The sequence below is a fragment of the Artemia franciscana genome, unplaced genomic scaffold, assembly GCF_032884065.1.
Source record: "Artemia franciscana unplaced genomic scaffold, ASM3288406v1 PGA_scaffold_1180, whole genome shotgun sequence".
Lineage (NCBI taxonomy): Eukaryota > Metazoa > Arthropoda > Branchiopoda > Anostraca > Artemiidae > Artemia > Artemia franciscana.
In genome coordinates, this window is record NW_027062618.1 from 1,905,380 (window position 1) to 1,931,268 (window position 25,889).

The 25,889-nt window shown below is 36.2% G+C and overlaps 1 protein-coding gene across 1 annotated transcript in view; it reads right to left on the minus strand.

Moving 5' to 3' along the window:
- The window catches only part of LOC136041251 (uncharacterized), an 82,686-nt gene extending 69,393 nt beyond the window's left edge, over positions 1-13,293 (minus strand). The window contains exons 1-2 of the mRNA XM_065725857.1: positions 13,070-13,293; positions 3,863-3,993 (exon numbers count right to left, since the gene is read on the minus strand). Of these exons, the coding sequence (XP_065581929.1) occupies positions 3,863-3,993; positions 13,070-13,230 (292 nt within the window). The 5' untranslated portion in view covers positions 13,231-13,293. The remainder of the gene's footprint in view (positions 1-3,862; positions 3,994-13,069) is intronic.
- Between the last annotated feature and the right edge of the window lie 12,596 nt (positions 13,294-25,889).

Genomic DNA, 25,889 nt, shown 5'->3' on the forward strand with positions numbered 1-25,889 from the left:
ATTTAAGACGCTGAGGGGGGCTGAACTCCAACCTCCCCAGCACCTGAGGTGCCTATGTAGGTCCCCCGGCGATTTAGCAGCAAGACCTATTATGTATAGCCAGTGTGGTCTTAAAAACTTAAGTTCGTAAAGTTCGAGGCAGTTTTTTCCAAATAAAATAAAAATTACAATGAAAAAGAAAAAATGAGCCATATAGTACAATAAGGGCAGGTAACAACAAGGTCATGAGTACTTCAAAAAGTTAGTTTTCTTTTATATTTCTTTGAACATAGCAGACAGCTTGGCGGAGGTCCTTCCTAAAATACCTATTTTGTTACATGTGTCTCAATCACTGGCTAAAACTTATCCTTGTTGTTATCTGTCCTTTTGCTTCTTTTTTTATTCATTTTTACTTCATTGTGAATAGCCAGTGTGGTCTTAAAACTAAAGTTCGAGCCAATTTTTCCAAATCTAGTGAAAAGGAAAATGAAAAAGGGAAAATGAGCCATATAGTACAATAAGGGTAAAGATATACTAAAGAAAACTGACCTGTTTCTCTGGATACTTGAATTATGCAGGCTTATCTTAGCTTTGACAAGCTTTTTTTGCAGAAACTAAATTTCAGCTGAGGGAGGGGGTAAAACTGAGGTCTGAGGGGGATCAAAACGAGGTCAGGAGGGAGTAGTTATCCTCCTCCTACCCGGCCCTGAATAAATCATATAATTTGCCTTTCAATATGCAACTCAGGCAATGGTCCTCTACCCGTGTTTTAGTCATCTGAAGCAACTAGCTCTACTCTTTCCCCGTCTAAAGGGCACTGAACTTCAGCGAACTCGGAAAAACTTAGCATTTTACATACATATTAGTTTCATGAGTTCTTTTTATCTCAGTATTAATATATTAATCCAAGCAAACCTCGGGGGGGTAGTTGTAAGGATTCTGAAAAACTAGAACTTCACTAAAAACTAAACTTCCTTGGTTTTTTCCGTAAAATTTAAACTATAGATGTCATGAGCAGCGAAAGACTATTGAGAGCCTTATAAAATACATTATTTTTTGTAGGGAATTGACGTACTTTTCTGCTCCTAAAAAGTGCTTTTTTTTTTTTTTTTTTTTTTTTTTTTTTTTTTTTTTTTTTTTTTTTTTTTTTTTTTGCTTCGGTCTCGAGTTTACAGTTAGGCACTGGTTTCTGGAATTGTACAGACCCAGGAAAACAAGTCTGAGGAAATACAAAACTCCAAAACCACATATGGCACATGGGGTATCGACAGCTTACTACAATGTCTCAATTGTAAGGTCTTTCTTACAGGGACAGGTATTTCATGTCACCCAGCCTTGCGGCACCGAGTCAAACCCCATACGCGTATTGACAAGTAGAGCATCACTCCGCTCTGATACCAAAGGTGATTACAGGCTTATATCACGAGTCAGTGCATTTTAGCTTGTTTTGCAGATATATGCTGCAGTTTTTGTTTCGTTTTGAACTTCCCACTTCGCTCTTTATTTCCATCAAAAGCTTTCCTTTTTAAATTAATGTAAAAGGAAACATTATCAACGTCGAGTTTTCAACAATTTTTCTCATCTATAAATAGAAGAGGCGCAACACTGTTTGCACCTCTTCTTGTTTCCGCAAAATTAACCCTATTCCAATATTATTTTAGCACCACCCTGTTGCTATATTGACATTATTCTTCAGCAAAAAAAAGCTGAAAATTGCTTCTATTAAAGGACCAAAATTTTAGACGGGACAAAAAGACTTTAAATAGTAGCTAAAAAAAACTACAAGAAAAATGAATTTGAAATATAAATTACTACTACTAGTAACACCTCACTCTCATTCTAGTCCTAAAAAGTGGAACAAATCACATTTTTTGTTCAGTTTACTGGTTGATATGTAGACTAATCAGTCAAACAGATAGCCAAAACTATTGGTAGATCATTCTTCAAGAAAAGATCTAACTCCTCTGTCATCCGTAACCTCCACTCTATATAACCATACTCTACTACTGTAATCATTGTAGCTTCTAAAATTATAATCTTAGTTTCTAGACTTATCTTCCTATTCTTCGAAATCTTTTCGACTGTAAAAAAACACCCTAGGCCTGGATTATTCTACTTTTGTATCTTCACTGCATCCAACATCTTTATAAATACCCCTGCCGAAGTAAGTGGAGACAACCATTTTATTGGTCTTCCTGCTACACAACATCACTGCTTTACTCATTCTTAGTCTAAGCGATTTACTCTTGTCGAAATCAATTTTCAAACCTATTCTTGCACCAAAAACTCTGAAAATCTCAAAAATTAATTCATTTTGCTAATATTCTTATCTAGGACACTGAAGTTGTCTGCATAATGCAAGTCAAAGGGCGTTTTAGCTTCCCATTTCAGTCCATACTCTTCCAAGGCATTTGCCGTGCTCCTTAGGACAAAGTCCATCAAAATAACCCATATCGGTCGTAGATCCATATGGGTACTTTTATGTAATTATCTGGCAAACCACACAAGGATAGGATCTCCACTAAAGCTCTTCTATTGGTGGGCTGGTTATTATAATAGACACGTTCCCTTTGTTACCTCTATAGTACGAAGGTCAAATTAAAAATTTTCCAAAAATCGTTAGGTGCTTCCCCTTTTTCAAAAGTCATATTGGTAAACTTCAGTAAATTCATATCATTTTAGTTCATACTTCCTGTTTCAGTCCATGCTCTTCCATATCATTTGTAAATCAAATGTCAATAGTTAAATCCCATTGACAATTCAGAAATTATAATAGTTTCAAAATAAAGTGCGAAGTAGCAAAGAAATTGGCATCTTTGCATTCAAAGAAAAGTTTTGTTATTTGTTTTGAGACCTAGAGGCTTTTTAAGGGGCAGGCCCACTTTCAGGCTGGGGCGTCAAGGGGGGTTCACCTCACTAGATGTTTTGTCATTCACGCCTTAAAAAATGGTTTTGTAATGAAAAACCCTTTTTTTTATTTTCATTTATTTTGTTACTCGCCCCTAAAATTTTTAAGCACGCTAAAGTTGAGACCCTTTGTCCGTGAGGACAGAGGTTCGAGTCCTACTGTCACTAGTTATTTGATTTTAACCGGCGTCAGTGGTGTGACTCTGTAAACTCAGCCGGAGCCGGCCCATCTCTAAATGGGTACCTGGAGGAATTTGAGGAAGGTATACCGGTAGGATGCACGAAAAACCAAAAATGACTACCCCAGGTCCCCCTTGCACTTCTGGCTTAAGGGTCATGAAACGGAGATCACGACTCCCGGTAGGTATGTCGAAATCCAATGCCGTATTCTTTACCTTTTTACCCCTGAAATTCCTCCTTCCCTCATATTTTTGTGAACCTTGTGAAACCAAAACTGGATTTTGGACTCAGCGTAGAACCTGCACCACAGCTTTCAAGCTCAAAGTCCTTCATTTTGACAACAAAAATGATGAGCATAAATTCACACTTTGTGATGCTACTGGATAGTGACACAAAATTCAAACTGACATTGACATACAAACAGTCCAGACTTCAAATGCACACAAAAAAATTCATTGCTAGCACCACCCGGACTATTCAAACTGTTAAGTAACCAGTTCTAATAGATTGCCAATTACAATTAAAATGCAGAATGGCTTCACACTTGTGAAGCCAAAACTGGGAGCAGTATCAACAATACTGCTTTCAGGACCAAGGTTCTAAATATTGTCAAAATATACCATGTTTGTTAAAGAACTATCCAAGGGAATGGGACCCTTTAATTATCCTAGCAATCTCTGGTTTCCAAAGCTATATACAAGCCTATAATCGCGTGACCAAAAAATACCTATTATATACAAAATTATAAATATTAGTGAGAAAATACATGTAAATACATAAATAGCAGCAAACTTACTGTGGAGGAAGTTTGTTTGTAAACGATGAATACGACAAATCCCACAGATAAGAATCGAAACATGATGAAGTCCAATCTTGCTGTCTTTAAACATAATGCCTCCTCTCTCAATTTTTTCCTTCAGCAAAGCGCTTAAACAATAAAGAAGTAGTAAATGATTAAAGCAAAATTATAAAATCTCAATTAGAATTTTTTAGGATTAAGAGGTGACCACAGAAATAAGCATAAATGTCGTTAGCTTATACATGTCTCATCATTTCAGATAAAACTTAAATGACAATAGAGCCCGTGAATATATGTGCATTTTTTTCCTCAATTGTCTGCTATGTCCTCCCATTACTAAATTTGATTAATTCCAGTATAATTAGAATAATCTCTGCTAAAATTAAGGAAAACGCCATTTGTATAATTTGAGGCAATAGTTTTGTTTTTTGTAGTCAGATATCCATTTGTTCTTTATTTTTCTTGTATGTGTGTGTATTCTTCTGTAGTGTGTTTTTCGCTTTTTTTATCTTATACTCCATCTGTTTCCTTTGATGGGAAATAAATATATACATACATACATACATTAGTGCTAAATACGTCTATGCAGAATACCCTCAAAGATTTTGGATGTTATTTATGGCCAAAGCCGTACTCAGGAGGGGCGGTCGGGTTAGGAAGTTTTGTCCCCCCCCCCCCTCTTTCAAAATATTTGTCTGACTTGTAAAACGTAACAAAAATGGATATAAACATATTTTTAAGCGTTTTTTGAGGTTGTTGTGTAGCCATCCCCAAAAAATAATCCTGGTGTAAATCCCCTCCCCCCGAAAAAAAAACTGGATACGGCACTGTCTATGGCTTACTCCTGTTAGTAAAAACAGTGACTTACTCTTTTATCTTTTTTTATGATAAAATACTTCCAATTCCTGATTTGTTTGGAAGCCACGTTTCAAACTTATTTGGAAGACAAGTGCGCACAAGTGCCAGTCAAAACATTAAAGAAGAAGGTTGTTAAAGGACATTTGCAATGGGGACAAAATATAAAAAGTGCATTTTTCTGTTCAAATTCCTTCCCTCTGTTGGGAGGAGTGTGGGTTCTTTCTAACAAGTGTTTGGATGAAGTTTGATTCATTTTTCTTCTCCTTCAAGACAGTTTGCACGCTAATAAAGAAGGAGCAACGGGCTTTTTACACGATCCGCGTGGTTTAAGATTAAGCTAATGGTTTTCTTTTTATAAGAGCATATTTTTAAACTCGAAGCTTTTTAACTCAGACAAACATTAAGAAAGTTTTAACCTCAAAATATCAAAAACAAACCGTACTTGTCTGACAAGTACAAGCCTGACAATGTCTGACATCCATGTCTGACAAGTACAAGCCTGTCTTCAAAAAGGCAGTCAATAGTGTGAAAAAACTTTGAGATTTAGTGCTAATTACAAAACTCCATTGAAGTACATCTTTTTATCTAGTAAAACAAAAACCTCAGCTGCAGTAATTACAAAAGCATTCGGTGACAGATATTTCTTTATTCTTGGCTGATTTGAATCCAATACAAACGAAGACCAGGGGTTTACGATTCTTTTGCAGGTCCTTAGCCTTGTGAGTCTGATTACAAAGTCTTACATTCAATTTTACTTGCACAATAATGTTGCTTGTTTTATGTACAATACTAAATGATAATATAGAAACATTTTAAAGTTCAACAACAAGTATCTTTAAACACACCTCAAGAAAGCCTACTAGTGCATCCAAAGGAGCAGATCTACTATTGATAGGAGAAATGAGTTCATTAGATTGAGTGAACATACGTTTTAAAACTAGAAAACCAATCTAGGATACTGGTATAGCTTTAAAAAGTTGAAAAATAGGAAAATATGACGTATTTTCACATTCATTTTCATTTATCGATATTTAGGATCTAGAACTTAAAGAGTTGACGCCCCCCCCCCTCGAAAAATCTAAATGGTTGAATTTGTCCACACTACTTAGTTATGCTCGATGCACTATCATTTGCACAAATTGCAAGCTAATATGAGTAAGTACGACCCTGAGGATTATCATATTCATATAATCAGATAAATAAAATAAACTGAAGAGATTACAATTATCTGAGCCTATTTGGACTCCTGATTCAGATTTGAAGAATTCAAAAAAAAAGTAAAATTTTGGTTAAAAGTTGGCTAAATATTGGCTCATGCTGTTTCATTGAAGCGTCGCCATCTAAGCCGTTCCTAGGTGGCAAGAAAATCAAAGTCTCTCCCAATCACGTGATTCAACGAAGTTTTGGCTACACCTATGAATTGAATACGACTAATCACGGTCTAATCCTCCAAACCACATCCGTATCACAACAAAGAAGAAGTTTGCCAAGAAATTTCAGAACCACCACAAGCAAACCACATAACAGACAAAATGAGAAATCAAATACAATACTCATTTCTTTTGGTCGTGCTCCGTCCAAGAATCCTTAAAACATCCCTTTTTGCAGCCAACGTTCCTCCATCTGATTGATATTCTTTCTATGAGGCCAAATCCTCTCCACCAGACCCCCAATTTGAACATAATATCTTGAAGAGGTTGAACAATTTTTGTATGCGTTCCCTGGCTCTGATTATGTAACATCTGTAACGTCTTTGGCCGATCCTATTATGCGCCTTAAGCCAAAATCTGTCACAAGGCATGCATGGAATTCACACTCTACATATGAAAATCGTGGTCCTGCATTTTTAGAACATCTTACGTTACTATACCACATGATTTATACACAAGGTTTGGTTCTGCCAGCATTCTTTGTGGGAGACCTTTCTCCTATGTTGAAAAAAAACACCCCCAATCAATACACATTTTTCCAACCTATAACTGTATCAACCAGTTCATTCAAGCTTTATAAATTACTCTTCATAAAAGAGTTTGATAAATGTTACACGCCTTCAGATCAATTTGCCTTTCAACGCGGCACTGGATGTGCAGACGGTCTTGCGGTTGTCAGGACTGTTTGCAGTCGTGACGTACTGCAAACAAAATTCTTAAAATCTGGTCTTGCATTAAATGCTCAGAAACCTAACGTAGTGCTTTTGAACTGGAAAGGCCAACTTCCTGATGAAATTATGCTAAAATTTTTAAAGATCCATCTGTCTGACAAAATACTTTATCTTCGTATTTCCTTTGGGAATACCATTACTCACACTCGTCATCTCCAAGCAGAAGGCATCAAACGCCACATATAAGCTTCATATGCTTCCATGGTCTCTGCTAGGCTTCGTTTCCATCACCGTTATCTGGCAACACTATACAAAATTGTTGCCCCCCCATCCTCTACATTGCACCCTTCTGGAAGGTTCTTACAAATGCTGATAAATTGAAAATCCACTCCACTTTCTTTCGTTTCGTAAATGACCTACTGAAGTATCCAATTTGGACATGCAATTCAAAGCTCATTAATAGCCTTCATATAGCAGATCCTACTACAGCCGCTGCTAAACTTATGGAGAAAAACACCAAAGATAGTTCCGAACATGCTTGGAACCAACTTCTTCTTCATAAGTTAAACTGTCATAGCTGTAGTGCTCGTTTGTTTTTTTTGTTTTTTTTTATTTGTAGTGCTCCATCTTATTTTGCAGAAGACAGGTTTTCAATAATTAATAATAACAATAATAAAGTCTTCCTCAATAATATCCAGGATGTTATTACTAGAAATTTTACTTCACTTTTCATTTTTACTTTGAATTTAGGTCTTATTTAAAAGAAGTTTCTACAGATTTTAAGCCTGAGTTTCTGAATTTCTCATTTATATTTTTTTTTGTCCCATATATGTTGGACATCTTTGCTGGTTCTTGACAGCTTCATGCGTAGTAACGTCATTTCTATTTTATCACATGGAAAATCCAGTTCATAATGCTCATTTTATCACCCTGTCACTACTGAATGCAATTTGAGCAAAAATTCTTGAACATATTTTACTTCCATAACGTGATAAAGGGATAGATATTTGATTCAATCGATTTTGCTTTCAGTCTAGTATTGGTTGTCAACATGCACACTGGGCTTTTGCTCCAGGTTCAATTTATTTGTGCACTTAAGAACTTTCTAAAACCTTTAACAGTGTGGTCCATAGCTGGCTATGGACCTGGCTGAGTCAAGGTGTCCACTTTATGTGTGTGCCTTGAAGCTTCTAAAATCTTCAACAGTGTGGTCTGTAGTCAACTGTGAACCTCGCTGAGTCAAGTCTGGCTGCAGTATCCCCTTTATGTGTAGACCTTAGCCCTTTCTAAAACCTTTGAAAGCATGCTCCATAGCCAACTATGGACTTGAATTAGTCAAATCTGGTCAAGATATCTATAGACCTGACAGTCAAGGACCAAGCCTGGTCCCTACTCAGCTATTTCCCCTCCATTTTTAGCCATGGTGCATATTTCAGTGTTGCTTCAGTGAATCAGTGTTGATTCAGAGTTCAAGGTGTGAGGACCTCTTTTTGGATTGAACCTATCACTAATATTTGGTAAAAGATTATCGTCTCTACCTGACATAAAGCCAATATTTTCATAATAATTAATTCAATGTCCAAAGAATTATAAATAAGCGGATTATTTTCAGACTTGAGTGAAAATTCCCTTGGGAACTGTGATTTCTCTTATCGATCGATATTTTCATGACCTATATATGATATAGGTCAGGATTAAGCAGTTGCGAAAATAATTATAATTTCCGATATTATAGACGATTGCATTACGATAAAGGTGAGAGGAGAAAAGTAAGCAGAAGGGTGGGGGAGAGCTGTTTGCAAGAGCCGTGGTACCCGCCGGACTTGTCCCTTAAATTGCGGGGACAAGGTAGGCAGCCTCCAACACTTCCCTTACTTCTCTCGCAAGTGAACCTTCAAACTAGAGAAAATGGGAACTGGTAATTGGTGCGGAGATGAACTTTTCTACAATCCTATCCTGTGCTTTGTACAGAAAAATCTTGCTAAAGGAGTTTCGACTGATACGATAAAAGAGCACATGGCCGATTTCTTCGAGTCTTCTTCTCTTTGTGAGACCCGTAAATTGCTTTTTTTAAAGCTTTTTCCGAATAAAGTCCCATCGAAGCGCGTAGGCGCCAATGCTGCATTAAACTGTGCTTCGGACATTACTTCTTTGCTTGTAAAGTGTGATTCCCAGAACATAAAGCTTCTGGACTTTGTTATCAAATGTCCCAGAAAAGTGCCAATGATCCCTGTTGATGCATTCAGTACCCTCAGTACCAAGGTGAACTCTTGTCTTGAACAGCTGCCAGATCTTGCGTCCAAGGTTACTGAGGGACAGTCTAAGCTTGAAGCCCCTACTCAAAACACGAAAAAACCGTCCTACGCTGTCGTTGTAAGAAACCCACCCCCGGAGCTCAGCGACCCTATCCTTCGCATGAAGAAGCTCGAAACGTTGGATGGCAACAACGGGATCGTAAATCTGAAATCTAAGCCACATAGCAGAAACTGGGTTGTGATGGTACGTGATAAGCGCTCAGCCGACACGCTGGCTGCAGCTGTTACTAGCTCCATTCCAAACGTTGAAACCAAAGTAATTGATAGAAAGCCTTTAGCTGTTGTCCGTGAAATACCCCATAACTATTCAAGAGCTGATTTAGAGGCCTCAGTGGAAGGACTTATTAGTGCTAATCAAATCGGCAATTCTCGCACTTTTCGTTTATCGACAAAACCGCTCTGAACGCGGTACTGGAGTCTGGAATCCGTATTGAGTACGAAATTTTTCGCGCTAAGCCCTTTCAATCCATTCCGCGTTGATGCTTTCACTGTCAAAGTACTGATCACATGATTGGAGCTTGTCCCCGCTCACCAGCACATCCAGATGTTCTGGCCCTCATGTGAGTTCCAAGGAAAACCCTTGCCAAGCCTCGCCAAAATGTGCAAATTGTACTATGGAACACGTAAGTTTTAGTCTGAAATGCAAAGTTCTCCGATCGGCTCTCAACAATACTAATAAATGAATGCTCAAACTCCGTTTAGCTTTGTGTCTCTTAATATTAATGGTACAAAAGACAAGGATCTACTGATTAGTGAGCTGCTTGAAAATGATATTGTGTTTCTACAGGAGCACCTTCTCTCTAAAGTGAATGTTGATAGCCTAAAGCGTTTTCGGACCCATTATACCTTCTTGAGAGTCGCCCAGAAAACCCGTGGTAGACCATCAAGAGGTCTGGCCATCTATTTCAGACCCAAGACTCAGCCGATATTATTACAAAGCGACGCTAACATCTTAGCGATAAAATGTGGTGATACCACATTTATAAACATTTATTTCCCCTGTAATAAAAAGACTGTGCAGTCTTTGTCTAGTTTTTCACAAGCATGTAATCGCCTACGAACACTACTTAACGACCTTTCAAAACAAAATGCCAGATGGGTTCTCGCTGGCGATATGAACACTTACTTATTATCTAATTCTGACCGATGTGAAATCTTTCTCGATTCACTACCCGGAGGATTCCATCTTGCTGATAAAGATCTTCTATTTACTTATATTCACAATCGTGATGGTCTTACTTTCAACCTTGATCATGTAATTGTGTCAAATTCAACTCTATTTTCATCAATAGTTCATGTGGACAACTCTAAAATCGGCGACGATCATTTACCAATCACGTGCCAACTATCTTGCTCCATGGCGAGCTCTGTGCAACGTAACTCTCCCAAGTGGTTCTCAAAGTTAAATTGGGAAAATACCAATGTTCCACTTTATGTATTGACATTGTCCCAGTTATTATCATCTATTAAAGTGCCTTTCCACTTATTGCAAACATCTCTATCTACAACTCGGATAGATATCAACTCGTATTATCAGCAAATATTGTTCTGTCTAAAGTCTGCCGCTAAAAAAGCTGTTCCCTCCGAGTGCGTGCGAACGGGTACTCGCAATCCCTTTTGGAAAGTTGATCTTAAAGTGAAGATGGCTAAACAAAAAGCTAAGTTCTGGCTCCGAATGTGGATAGCCTGTGATCGTCCTTCTTCTGGTTCAGTACATCAAATAAAACAGAAAACCAAACGAGAGTACAAATATTCCCTGCGTAGAGCGAGACTGAATGCCTGGGATGGTCCTTGTGACAAGAAATCCTGGGATCGTGTTATAAACAGTGTAAAGTGTTCACCTCCAACTAATTCGTCTCTTCGGCTATGTGACTTCGTTTCTCATTATAAAAATGTTTTGCTTTCATTTAATATTAATCTCCAAAATCATTTTACAAAGCTTGTCAACTCAATCCTCCCAATTCGTATCAACCAATCTCAAGTGTTGTCGGTGGAATCTGGTGTTATACTCCGAGCTCTTAAGCAAGTGAATAAGGCCGAGTCTCTCGATAGTGCTGGTCTTCGCTTCAAGTTTTTTTCTTATGATTGTCCTGAACTGCTAAAGCATTTGCCGTTATTGTTTCAGATGTGTTTGTCACAGTCCGTTGTGCCAGATAGTTTTTTGTCCGGTTGTATATCTCCCATAGTTAAGAGGTGTAAGGACCCCAGTGCTTGCTCTAATTATCGTCCTATCACTGTGTCTTGTTTTGTTAGTAAGCTATTTGAATATAGGCAAGGTGCCATGTTATCCCCGAGCATATTTAAATGTGTTTTAGCTTCGTGTCTCCAACGTCTTCAACCGTCAATTTTTTACAATGATAATTTAGGCATTAGTCACGTTGCATATGCTGATGATGCTCTGCTTCTTAGCTGGACAAAACATAGTCGTAATTACCAACTTTTACCGGCTTTCAGCCGCACTATCCACAGTAGGCCTTTCAGTTAATGCCTCCAAATGTGAGTTTTTATGTTTTGTGAGTCCTCCATTAGCATCACCTCTTTGCTTGGGTTCTTCAACTATACCATGTTCAGCAAGTATTAAATGGTTGGGTCTCTCTTTTTTCGCGTCACTTTCGTCTACTTGCTCCGCTATTACGTCCAGCGTGCTGAAAAGTATGCGGGTTGGATACGCGAAAATTTCATCAAATCGTGGTCGGTATAACCGAAAAGGACTATGCCGTCTTTATTCTAGTTTTTGCGCCCCTGCTGTTTTTTATCTTTCTAGTTTTGCTTTCCTCCTTCGCAAAAAGGATACAAAGAAAATACGCTCAGGATATTTTAAGTATTGCAAGTATTTGCTGCGTCTGCCATGGTGGTATCGGAATCATACAGTCGTTTCTAAATTTGACATCGTTGATGCGCCCTCGCGACTGAATCATTTATCTAAAGAAATATGTCTTAAAACTCGGCAAATGATTGGAGTTTTTGACCCTCTTTGGCCATTTTTTGAATTGAGGTAATTTACTGATGTTGTATGTTGTTATGCTGCTATGTTATTTATGTTGTTATGTTTTTTGTCTTGTTTTTTTTCTTTTTTTGTGTGTTTACTCCAGAGTTTAATGTACTTTGTGGGTTATAAATAAATTATTATTATTATTATTTCTCTGTTATTTTCCTTCTTCATATTTGGCATGGGAACTTTTTCCATATACGGAGAACTTAGGACCTCCCTTAATCTGTATTCATCATGGGTTGAGGCAGGAAATCATCATGGGTGATAGCATACATTATTGAAAGTGGATAAAAAAAAGGAAATCTTCACTTCTTAGGAGAGCCATTACTTGACACAAATCAAAGAAATCTTCATAAATCTTTTCAAAAAAAAGACAAATTCTACAAAACAACAACGAATTCTACAATTAAGGAAAAGAAGAAGATTTCAAAATACAAACAGGTTTGAAATTAAGAGGGGGCTAGATGTTTTGGAATGGGCTCACAAGTTCATTTTCAAACAAACATTTTTGGAATTGGTTCCAATAAACTTATCTAGATTCTAAAGGAAATATTCCTTTCACCTCCTGTGTATGCCAAGAGGGTCTCCCCCTCTTGAAATCAAATGGCAATTTTTGGTGCCAAACTACTAACGGCTTAGCACAGCGGCTCTTCGTTTTCTTTTTTAAATGAGATATTTGATAAATAAAACAGACATATAGACACCCTCTTTTCTTTTTGAAGCATATGCGCATTTCAGTCTTATTTTTTGCTAAATTTTCTCTGTTTAGGTACTATAGTAAACTTTTTCTTAAAACTGGTTTCACCCTCAAAATACACATTTTTTTCAATTGATTTTGCACAACTAATTTTCAAATTCCACCTACAAATTGGCCATTTGTGCATCATATATCCCAGCATTAAAACACAGGTTGAACAAGAATTTTGACTTGAACTTACCTTACACGAGAAACATTGTAGCTGACTATTTTAAGATGATCTCTATCTTTCTTCTTACCCCTTGAACTGTCATTTCCAATCTGCCAGGGTAATGAAAATACACCTCTTTCCCACCAAAGACTGAGGTTCAGTTCTGAACTATCCATGCCAAGAGCCCCCATTTTCACCTGGTTTGACTAGATGTTTGACTAGCAATCCTCAAGTTTCCTTTCAAGGCTATACAGGTATCTACAAGGAAAAGTACTGTAAGAATCAAAACAACAACTAATTAACCACTTTTGATAGGATTACCTTGGTCTAAACCTAGGGGATCTTGCTGATATTCTTATCACACTTCCTACTTACATCTCAAGTTTGATGAGAGTAGTTTCTGCTTTTACTAACTTTTGGAAACTTTACCAAATTTTTCTGGAAGTTCTTGATAAGGAATTTACTTGTCAAAATTTCCAAACATTGCTACTCCAATGCAAAGCTACTCCAATTCATCCCATGCAAAGATAAGACAGCAGTTTGACCACTGTGATTTCATGGCATAAGGAATCAAAACATTAAACACACCTTTTCTTGAAAAAAAAAAGGATATTGTTCTACTTCTGTCAACCTGAGAATCCTTCTTGCTTTTGTACAAAAAATCCAGAAATGGTAATTAATTAGGCTAATAAACAGATTTACGTGTTTACCATACATCTTTATTATCTTTATTACTATAATCTTAAATCTGCAGTTTTTATTATCTTGGAAAATTGCAGGACTGGGTGAATAAAACTTCCAGGAATGGAGAAAAAGCCCAAGGGAGAATTTTTGAAGTTCATCTTCCTCTGTTCTCACTATCAAAGTTATTGATTTTTAATTATCTAGGAATAACCTTCACACTGTGTGAATGAAAACTTCAGAAATACACATACAGGTTTGCAAAGGTGGCCTCATCAGTAAAAGTTGAAAATCTGCTAATTTAGAATGAAATTTATACAATTACTGTGACACTCTTGGCTCACCAAATTCTTAAAAGTAAAATATATCCCCCATCCTCCAGAACAAGATCTTGAACTATAACCCTCTTCCCTCATGATCTCTGAGTATGTCCAAACTATAGGCCTACTAAATGGCTCCCAAGCATACACTATTTTGAAAAGATACAAAACAATACAACCCTTTTTGGGGAGGGGGATGATAGGATTTTTTCTATGAGAACGGATTGAAAGTACAAAAAGCACTTTTGTGGGCAACTATCTTTTAAGGGGGTTTAGGGCAATTCAGACTCTTCTTACATTTGTTGGTCAACCCTTATTAAATGAATTTTTTGCTAGAGAAACTGTCTGAGGTTATAAATTGGGTCACTTGCCTGACACTTCAGGCAGGCAGGCCCTATTAGGCTTTGGACGCTTGCTTCCCTGCAATTATAAGTGACTTCACAGTCATTTGGCAATTCTAAAACTTGGTCAGCCTGTCTGAGACTCTAGGCAGGTGTGCCTCACCACAAGCAAACACACAAGTATTTTGTCCAAAAGAGAATCATAGTTACTCCTGCTGTCTACCCAAACATTTGGAAAACTACAGGTCTCCTCATCTGCTTGCAAGTTCAGGGGAATTATTGGTCTTGTGTCAATCCTGGAACATGGTAGTCAGCCTGAGACTCTAAGCGGGTGAGCCCATAAGGCCTAGGACACTTGATTGCCTTTGAGTCAAAGTAAATTCAGTCCCTTGTTTTGCATACAAGTCCAGTGAAAATGTCCATCATAAATCATCCCAAAAATCTTGATCATCCCCACTGAAATTCCAGTGGGGTTTCCCAGTAGGCAAAGCTCATATCAGACAATCTCACTCAGACTATCTGTCTCGGCTTTTTACCCAACTAGCCATGACTTGATGGCAACTTGACTTCAATGTGAAGTACAATTAATTCAAACTGCAAGAAGAGTGTAACTCTTCTTAAATTGTTACTACTGACCTCTGTCCTTTTTTATTTTATTTTTATGCTGTTGTAGTTGTGCTATGAAATTCTGAGCCTAACTCCTTAATTTGTCCTTTTCATATTGCAGATAGAACATGGTCACTCTGTAAACATTTTGGGCTAGTGAGGAACTACAAGCAATGATCTAGTTTTTATGGTTGGAAGGTGCATCAGGGGCTGCAGACTCTGCCATTTACTCTTCTGCTTGTACTGGTTGATCCAAGTTTAATCATCAGTGATGTTTCTACCCAAAAAAAAGTTTCAAAAACTCTTGTTAGCATAAAAAACTAAATGCTTTTGGAAGATCACAAAGCATATTATTATTATTATTTATTGAAAACCTGTCTTGTATGAAAAGAAAATGACAGAGCACTGCAAAGAGAAAAAAAAACAAATAAAACAAAAGTAGAATATCACTATAAAACTATGACAAGGTAACTATAGTTCAAGAAGTTGGCTCCAAGCATGTCTCGAAATCTTGTGATTGTGTTTCTCCATAAATTTAGCAACAGCTCTTGTAGGATCTGCTATGTGAAGATTGTTGATGAGTTTTGAATTGTGTGTCCAAATTGGATATGTTTATATCTGTTTATGCAATACTGTAACTTGTTTTGAGACCCATATTATGCAGATTTTATTAAATCGAAGTATGTTATGGATGATTTTACAGCCAGAACCATAACTAATTTGCAGATGATGTGCAACTTCATCAATAATCACTCATCTGTCTAACAAAACCACATTGCAGATTTGCTCAATGCTGGCATCAATTGCGGCTGTAGATGGTCTTTAAGATCCTTCATCATGCATGTCATTTGTCCAACTGTTTTTGAATTTTGTCTATGCATTTTTAGATGCTCTGTTTAGGCAAGACACTGTTCCTCTGTTATGCTAAAAGTCTATGACAATTAATGGTCCCTGATGCACTCCCTGACCACAAAAAACACTGTTAGTTATTCCTAATTGGTGCAAACTTTTAATGGATCAGCTGAGATTTATCTGCAGTGTAAGAATAGAAAATCAATGAGTTAGGGCTGAAATTCCATAGCAGGACAACATCAGTATAACAATAAAATCAACAAGAACAGACATCAGTAGTAACAATGAAGACTTATGTCAACATTGCAGATAGCTTTTGACTTATATTTATGTAGTGTTATGTTTGCCTGTACTAAAAATTACAATAATATGTTATGTTTGGCTCTGTGAAAAGCTAAACAATATATTATTTGGGATTACTGCACTTATCTTATAATGCTGAATGTATCAAAACAGAGTGCTTTGGTTTCACCTATTTGCTTAATTAGAAGTGGCAAATTCTGATGAAGTTTTATTATTTCTTATTCATAACATTACCAAAAGATTAACTAAGGACATCACCTTGTGACTGTCTGTCTGTTAGCTGCAAGTAACACTAATTAATGAGACTTCCAAGGGAACCAGCTTGCTTGAAAACTTACTGTAAGTTACCTTAATGATATAAGAACATCTTATGGCCCATGAGAAGTGATGCATCAGCATGGCACTTGAGAGCTCCTGAGAACATGAGGATTGAACCTAAGACCCCAATAACATGAAAAAATACAAAACATAAAATGTAAAGATAATTTTTTATCAAGCGCTTAAATCAAAAATAACATTTTAAGTTGCAATACAATATTTAAAAAAAAAAACACTGTACTTCGCTCAAAATCAACTCCAAGACTGCTCCCAAAAACTTTTTGTTATCTCTAATGTAAACTTCAGATACAAACTTGCTTTCTAAAAAAGGCATTCTGGCCTCAAGTTCCAGGTTGACCTGTAAGTTCAGCAATTACAAATAAGGATCACTTGATAATTCCCAGAAGATAGCAAATGTTTCCATATGTTTACCCTTGATGCAAAAAAGTGACTCTAGTGTCACTAGAAAAAGAGTGCTGAGATTGTTTTAGCTTGTAGTCAAAAGATAGGAAGCACTGTTTGGCACTTTTATTCTTATTTGTTTTATGACACTTATCATGTTTTCTATTTAGGGAGAACTGTGTTGAAAAACTTGTCATGTAGTTCAAGTTACAAAACATAACCTTAATTATGGCTTTTAATGTTTTTATTTACAAATGCATTTTTTTCAATCAGAAGGAAGTCAAGGTTTTTCTGAATTTAACATTATATTATAATAGGCTATGGCATGTCCAAATTATCTTTGATATAGAATACTTTCATGAGGAAACTGCCATTTTATTAAAACATCTTATTTATGGCCTAAGTTAAATTCAAAGGTGGGGTTAAAAAACAGCACAAAGCTATGGTTGCACCTGAATTTGGCATGATCCTAACCTCCTCTCAGTGTAAATAATAATGATTTATTTTTAATCCACCGCAAATACAAAAATTATACTTGTGGAGCATAAAAAAAAGAGAATAAGTATTAGAAATCATTCATTTAAAGACAGTTTTCATAGTTGTAGACAAAACTTACAAATTAAATGTTGCTGTCATTTACAAACCTAGTCCTAAGGCATTTTGTTATAGGCACTGGTAAAAAAAAACAAACAGCATGAATAAATTGTTAAATCATTTAACAATTGTTAAATCAATCCAATATAATTGTTAAATTGTTCTGCAAGGCACTGGCACTAAATTTTTCTTCTTTCTGGTATAAACTATTGCGTTGGCAGCACAGGATAGAAAATTTTGTGCTTGGGGATAGCAAGGAGAAATTGCCCAAAATGTATTATCAACTGAAACATGCAATCTCTAAGAGTTTCAATCTTTTAAGACTCAAGAGCAGACTTGTAATCTACAAATTTTTCTCCAAGGATGATTTTAAATGCTCTTTTTTGGACTCCTTCCACATCATCACTTAGACATTTAATATTGAAGTACAAGTTCTCCTTAATGTTCACTTGATTTAACCTAGGGCATATATAAGATATTTTAAATAAGAGTACTGTTTTTCAAGATTCTAATAAGGTAATTGTAGCTATCTAAAACTATCCAGATCATATCCAAGATTAGGGTGCTCCTGTCTATGTTTTAGAAATGATAATCAAGCCATGTGGGGTTAAAAAAAAAACAGCACAAGGCTACAGCCTAGTTGCACCTGAATTTGGCATGATCCTAACCTTGTCTCAGTATAAATAATAATAATTTATTTTTATTCTACCACAGATACAAAATTATACTTGTTGAGCATGACAAAACAAGAATAGAAATCAAAAATCATTTATAAGACAGCATTGGCACTAATTTTTCCTCTTTCTGGTAAGAACTACTGACTTGGCAGCAGGGGATAGAAAGTGTTGGTGCTTGGAGCTAGCAAGGAGAAATTGCCCAGAACGCATTATCAACTGAAACATACAATCTTTAAGAGTTTCAATCTTTAAAGACTCAAGAGCAGACTTATAACCTACAAATCTTTCTCCACATGGATAATTTTAAATGCTCTTTTTTACTCCTTTCACATCATCACTTAGATATTCAATATTATGAATTTAAGGCCCCCAAACAGGATATGCATATTCTAATATGGGATGTATTTATGTTAAACATATGCTACATACATGAAAACTTAAAACTTTACAAGAACAGAGTAAATAAAGGAAAAAAAAGACAGTTAAGACAAAAAAACAAACAAAAATGAAACTATCTAAAAAAAAAAAAAACTGGATAAGACAGTGGAATGGACCAAGACATAATGGAGCATCCTTTGATGCTTTAGAAGTGACTATTTGAAATATTTGATTAATATCTGTTGCAGAATATAAACAAAATTTAATTACTATTAGGGAAAGATCAGGAAAGATAAAGCAGAAGCTTAAGATACTGATAATATTTTATGTTGACCTATCCAAAAGCAATTTTATTATGAATACTGCTAACACCAGCATAAAAAAGTACAGAATGGTCACAACAGCTGGAGTATAGTCTAGATAAAGCTTGTCTTCAATAATGGCTCTAGTTTCCAGCAATTTTCAAATAAACTAGCTTAAGTTTGTATTTAATATCCCTGAGAACTTGAGGCCAGAAAGAGCTAAGTGACCTATAAACAGTGGGACTGAGCCAGCAAAAAGAATCTACTCGTGGAATAAGAAAAAGGTTTAATCTAAGGGATCAAATCCAAACAACACCATTAAACACAAACTAAACACATGTATCTGGGTTGCAGCAGTAGCTAGCAACCTAGTAAGAAACAATCACATCCCACAGTAAAAAATAAAATAGCTCAAAAATCCTAAAAATAGAGTCAGATCAAAACACAAAGTACACTATTAGAATTGCCTTTTCCAAAACACCTGTATAGGAAACCTACAGCTCCTTGGCTTGAATAACAAGGAAAATCCATTGTCTTGATAAACAAGAACAGTGGCTGCAAGCACAATATTCTGCATTGACAGCATATTTTTTTTCTTTCTTTTTTCTCTGCAGCTAGTGGGGCACTGGAACATCATAAGGAATTGTTTAATGGCTTATCTTAACAAAAATTGCTATTTCTAGTGCTCTTTGTAAAAAAAAAATTGTAAAGATAATGTCAGTTTTTACAAAAAAAAATGAATTTTTTTTATAGTACTTACATAACAAATTTTATAAACATCATCTTGCATACAAAGATGAAAATAGTGTTTTTAACATTATAAAAAGCCTGTAGATATAGTTGTATATAATGCAGTATTTTTTCTTAGGATTTGAACAAAAAATCTGATTTGTCAATTGAAACTAGTATAATTTCTGAAAATTTTGAATAAAATAATTTTATTTCATCTCTCAATTTGAAGTTACAATTGTCCCCTGGAATCAAATTTGTTGGCTTAACTCCTAAATTGAGCATCTCTATAATGTTTTGCTATATTCCCGTAGTAAAAATTTAAAATGAATTTTATTTTATTCTTGTTTTCAGTTCAGAATTGTTAAAGCTATTGTGAAAACTGCAAAAATATTTATGGTGTCTCAGAAACAACTTTAATTTTCAATCCAAACTAGAGAAATACCTGCAAATTTTAAAATATTTTTTTTACAACTTAATGAACTTGATAAGTCATTTTATGGGTAAAACCTTACATTGAAAAGATATCTGGGTTGCAGCGGTAATTATATTAAAATATAATCATTAGAAAAACAAACCATTGCATATATTGGACTTGGCTGTGTGATTCTTTGAGGTTTGTCCCTTACTATTCAAAAAAAAGATAAAAGCTGCAAGTTTCTTCTGTTTGTAATCAGGTATAAATCTAGGCAAGGTCTTAATGGTAATTTTGTGGTCATAGTAATTTAGAAATTTATAGTAAAGAACACACTCTAGCCAATATTAAGTTAAATTTTAATATAATGAGGAATAAAACAAGAGTACAGTAAACTGGGAGCTATAATCTAGTAAGAGTTAAACAAATCCTATAGCAACAAAATACAATAAAGAACAAACTATACTTAGTTACTTAAAGTTGTTCAGCACCATCTGGTAGTTGACCTGCCTGTTCAGTTCCCTCTGTTTGATTGATGGGTTGGTAGTCAGCTGATCTTTTAAGTTATTTTGACCACTCAGCAAATGTGTTGAATTTGTTGTTGTGTTTCTCCCAGGACTTGTCAAATTTGTTTTTGAAGCTATTGATGTTTGGTGCTTGGATAGCCTGTTCAGACAGGTTGTTCCACGTGTTGACTGCTCTTGCTGAGAAAAAGTTTACACAGGCATGTATTCTGGCTTCTGGCTTGTACAACTTTTCTGAGTGGCCTCTGGTTTGGTTTATGGCTGTTTTCCTGAAGAACTTTTTGAAGGGCAGATTTTCTATTTTGGCTTTCATCTTGAACATCTGGATGGCATCTCCTCACTTACATCTGTACGACAGACTTGGCAGCTTGAAAGATTTTATGTGGTCTTTGTATGGCTTCCCTTTTAGGCCTGGCATCATTTTGTTTGCTCTAAATTGAACCCTTTCCATGGTTGTACAGTCCCCAATGTAAGATATGTTTCTGTACTCAATGACTGGCCAGACTAGAGTTTTGTACAGCTGGGTGAGCATCGTTCTGCTGAAGTACTTGAAGGATCAGTGGATCAAGGACCCTACCCCATTAGCTATGTTGGCTGCTGCATTGGTTTGGAGGTGAAATTTGAGCTTATCATCAATGATGATGCCAAGCTTTGTTGGCTGCTGCATTGGTTTGGAGGTGAAATTTGAGCTTATCATCAATGATGATGCCAAGGTCTTTTTCCTTATCTTTGACTGGCATAGTGTATGTTTTGACCAACTTGTCTCAAATTGTTAGATGAAGGGGGCAGCTGTCTTTGGGTCTTCCAATCCACATTACTTTGTACTTCATGATGTTGAGTTTGAGGCTGAGATTTGAAAGGTTTGAAGTGAAAATGTTGATGTCTCTTTGCAGGGTGTCTACATTGTCTTGGCTGTTGTATGTACAGTAGATCTTTGTGTTGTCTCCATAGATTTTGTGGGGGCTGCTTAGCCCTGTGGTGGCAGAGTTTATGTGGAGCAGGAACAGTGTGGGCCCAAGGATATGAACTGAAGAATTAAAATACCATGGTTGCAGCAGTAGCTAGAAACCTAGGAAGAGACAATCATGTCCCATAGCAAAAACTAAAATAGCCCAAAATCCTAAAAATAGAGTCAAATCAAAACACAAAGTACACTATTAGAATTGTCTTGTCCAAAACCCCTATAGAAGACACTTAGAACTCCTTGGCAAGGAAAATCAACTGGCTTGAAAAACCTACATAAAGAAATAGCCCTATATTTTAAATAGAAGAGGCAGATAACTGGACAGAACATGACAGGCCAACTTGAGAAAGACTAATTGAAAGCATCTGCATAGGCTAAATACAATAGATCTGAAAAACCAGTCAAACAGATACTTTAATTCCAGATAGTACACTGGCAATATAAGCATTATAAATATGGGGTGAAAGTACCCCCCCTGCCTAACCCCATGCATAGTGATACTCCAAAAAATTCTTGCCAACCTAGCTTACAGTACATCTGAATGTTTCACCTTAATTTTGAGTTTTCAATCTCTTTTTTATTGGCTTTAGTTTTTAAAATGCAATTCTCTATATTTCAGTAGAATTTCGACCTATATCATGTTTCTTCTAAAATTCAACAAATCTTCCAAAGAGATCAAAGAGGGCTCTGGATATATTCCTGAGCAAATCACCAACAACCTGTAAGATTTCCTGTAGGAGGATTAGCCACTTAGGGAGTTGAGCCATTTGAATAAAGATTTCAGGAATAAATCCAAGGCCAAAAAAATATCCTTGGAAGGTAGGCTATTACTAAGCTACTATGTCTACCCTTTTCTTATTTCTAGGGTGATAGTGGATTGGCCTATGAATTGTTCTGTGCACCCAGCTAATTAACCATATTTTAATCAATAGGATGTACAAAAAAGTGTGGTTCAATCCTGCTTTCTAGGGCTTTAATGAAAGAAAGGTTGAGATACATATTGGGGCATGTTCAGGAGGAGAGAAACCTTGGAGTTGTTGTAGACTCCCAGTTTAAATTCAGCTCCCACTCACAGAAGATCTCAGCCAAGCCCTTGGCATCATTAAACACAGCATTACCAGCAGAAGCAGACTTGTAATCACCAAGCTCTACAAAGGACTGATAAGCCATGTTTGGAGGTGGGGACCATCCTGGCTACTCCTTGATTCAAAAAGGACAAGGTATTGCTTGAGCAAATCTAACAAAGAGCCACTAAGCTGATTGCTGGTATGGAAAACAAGCCCTACAGTGAATGACTGAGGAAACTCAACCTCCCCTCTTTAGTCTACAGGTGGAAATGTGGGGATATGATCCAGGTGCACAAACTCCTCTCTACCAATCAAGAAAATGAGCTCCTGGAGATTGACCCCTCCCACATAATACAAGGACACCCAAAACAAATCTGCAAACTTCATGCAAGGACTGGAGCAAGATGCAGCTTCTTCTCAAACTGGATTGTGAACCTCTGGAACAACCTCAAGGAGAACACTGTTTCTGCTGAATCAACAGATGAATTCAAACACATGGAGATTTGACTAGGATGCACCAGAATCTAATCAACTACATATGCAACAGTCATCACAAGGAGTGATTCAACAGGATCAAAAGTCTTTATTTCACTCTAAGCTGTGATTTAAGGTAATGGCTAGGGATCATTCTGCAAATGAAGGATGACAGATTGCCACCCCTATTCAAACAGATTGGCTACCCCTTGATTCAAAAAGGACAAGGTATTGCTTGAGCAAATCTAACAAAGAGCCACTAAGCTGATTGCTGGTATGGAAAACAAGCCCTACAGTGAATGGCTGAGGAAATTCAACCTCCCCTCTTTAGTCTACAGGTGGAAATGTGGGGATATGATCCAGGCACACAAACTCCTCTCTACTAATCAAGAAAATGAGCTCCTGGAGATTGACCCCTCTCACATAATACAAGGACACCCAAAACAAATCTGCAAACTTCATGCAAGGACTGGAGCAAGATGCAGCTTCTTCTCAAACTGGATTGTGAACCTCTGGAACAACCTCAAGGAGAAGACTGTTTCTGCTGAATCAACAGATGCATTCAAACACATGGAGATTTGACTAGGATGCACCAGAATCTAATCAAACATATATGTAACTGTTATCACAAGGAGTGATTCAACAGGATCAAGAGTCCTTATTTCACTCTAAGCTGTGATTTAAGGTAATGGCTAGGGAACATTCTGCAAACGCAGGATGACAGATTGCCCTTTTCAGCTAACTGTTCATGGCTAAATGGAAAGCAGGCTGTAATCATCTGTGGTGGGAGGAGGTCAAAAAGAAAGATTTAAAGGAAATGAAAACTTCTTGGGAGGGTGTAAAGAGGGAGACTTTGAATGGAATGGGGTAGAGAAGTGTGTATATCTGTGTTGGACTCAGGCAGCTTGGTGCTGTGGTGAGTTGTTAGTAGCAGTAGCAAAGGCTATATAGCAGACCCATGTCTATCTGAATTCTGAAAAAGTATTTAACCATAATTTTCAGTTTTCACTCTCTTTTACATTGGTTTTGGTTTTTGAAGATGTGATTGCTGTCATTTCAGTAGAAATCTCAAGCTAGCCAATATCAAGGTTCTTTTTTCTTAAATTTTGGGAAATCTTCAGAAGAAATCATTAAGGCTCTGAATACATTCCTGAGTTTCATTCACATGACTCAACTAATTTCTGAGAGATCTAGAATGCCATTAACTAGAATTTTACCTAGAATAAGTTCATTTAAATTGACTAGACTAGGATGTTGCCTAACTGGTAGGCTATAGGCTACTGCCTAAATATTTTTCTAGTTAAAATATAAAAATCGTCCTAAATTGTAGTCAACCAATTTTAAATAGCCTAGTCTTAGCTGACTAAGACTATCTGGGCATAAACTGTTTCCAAGATCAAGAACCTAATGTCCATGTTAATGAGATATATTTGAATTGAAATATTTTTCCAACAGTCAGCTCCATGTTAATGAGATATATTTGAATTAAAATATTTTTTTCCAAGAGTCAGCTAGGCTGGGCAGATCTTAGTATATTGGGTATTACCCTGTTGCAGAGTTTCAAATTTTAAAATGTAAGGTGCACTAGACTGTAACCAAGTCACTGATTTTTGGGAATATTCAAGCAAGTCTAACCTATTAAAGTTCCCCAGATATTAGAAGATAGCCCAAGCCAAGCAATTTGTAGAGTAGACAGACAAAAAATAGTGAGCAACAGAATAAAAATAACAAAAATTAGCTATAGGTAACCTCTTTAACAAATTAAGACCGTTATGTTTCCATTCTTGAATTTGAAATTGAATATCTCGCCAAAAGAGAACATGAATGCTGTGAAAATTGTGTAAACTCATGTCTTAAATTCGCCCAAAATGAATCGTCCAAACGCCCCAAAAATTTTTAGAAATTCCAATTTATTGCTAATGGTTTTGCAACACTGGAAGGCAATATTAGTCACCCTCGCCCCCCAAAAATTCCATCCAATGAATGGATGGAAAGGTTCGCTTTTCTATTGTTTTTTGCCTTGGACGTTTGACATCGCTGTTTAGAGTTTTAGTCGAGCAAACAAAAATAACTTACGGCGAACTTACCGACCATCAAAAACAGATTTTATGCAAAACGGCGATTAAAAGGCAATCAAAAACGCAGCTAATATGGTAAAATTCTAGACAAGGTACTTTTTAATATCTCAGAAAGTGGTTAGGTTAGGAAAATAAAACTTACAGAGATGGATCTGCATATTAAAGTTTGCCATGGGAAGATATTTTGACTTACCTGCCTCCACTCTTTCTCCCTTTAGAGGGTACTGACATTTGATGAGCTTTAAAAATTTTTGTTTTAGAAAATTGAAACCTTATAAAATAGATCTTCTGCTCAAACGAAATGCAAGAAAATTATTTTCCACTTCATAAATTTGCTCAGTCCCAATTTATATGATTTTAAAAAGCCGCAATTAAATTTCATTAAGAAAAAACAAGTTGTTTTAGCTTCAATTTTTTATTTTCAAAATAAAAGCAAGAGAAAAAGAAACTAAAAAATACGATAAATACTATTGTGTCTAAACTTCAATAGGTATAGACTTGTTTAGAAGGAAAATCTCTAAGACTCTGAAATAAAAAGAGGCTTAATTTAATTTGGGAGTACCTTCATGGAGTGTACTTTTGACACTGGACTGACTACTGAAAGTTTTATTTTCCTAACAAAACCACTTTTCAAGATATTAAAAAGTAAATAGTATAAAACTTTACCAAGTTTCTTTCTGTAAAGGGAAAACTGGTGGAGCACTCAACTTATATTTAAACAAGACAAATGCATATGTGTTTTATTTAATGGGGTAAAAGGGATTTTTCTTTATTCGTTTGTCATCTTCTCTTTTCTAAAAGAATGTTTTTGTCTACTTTGTATAT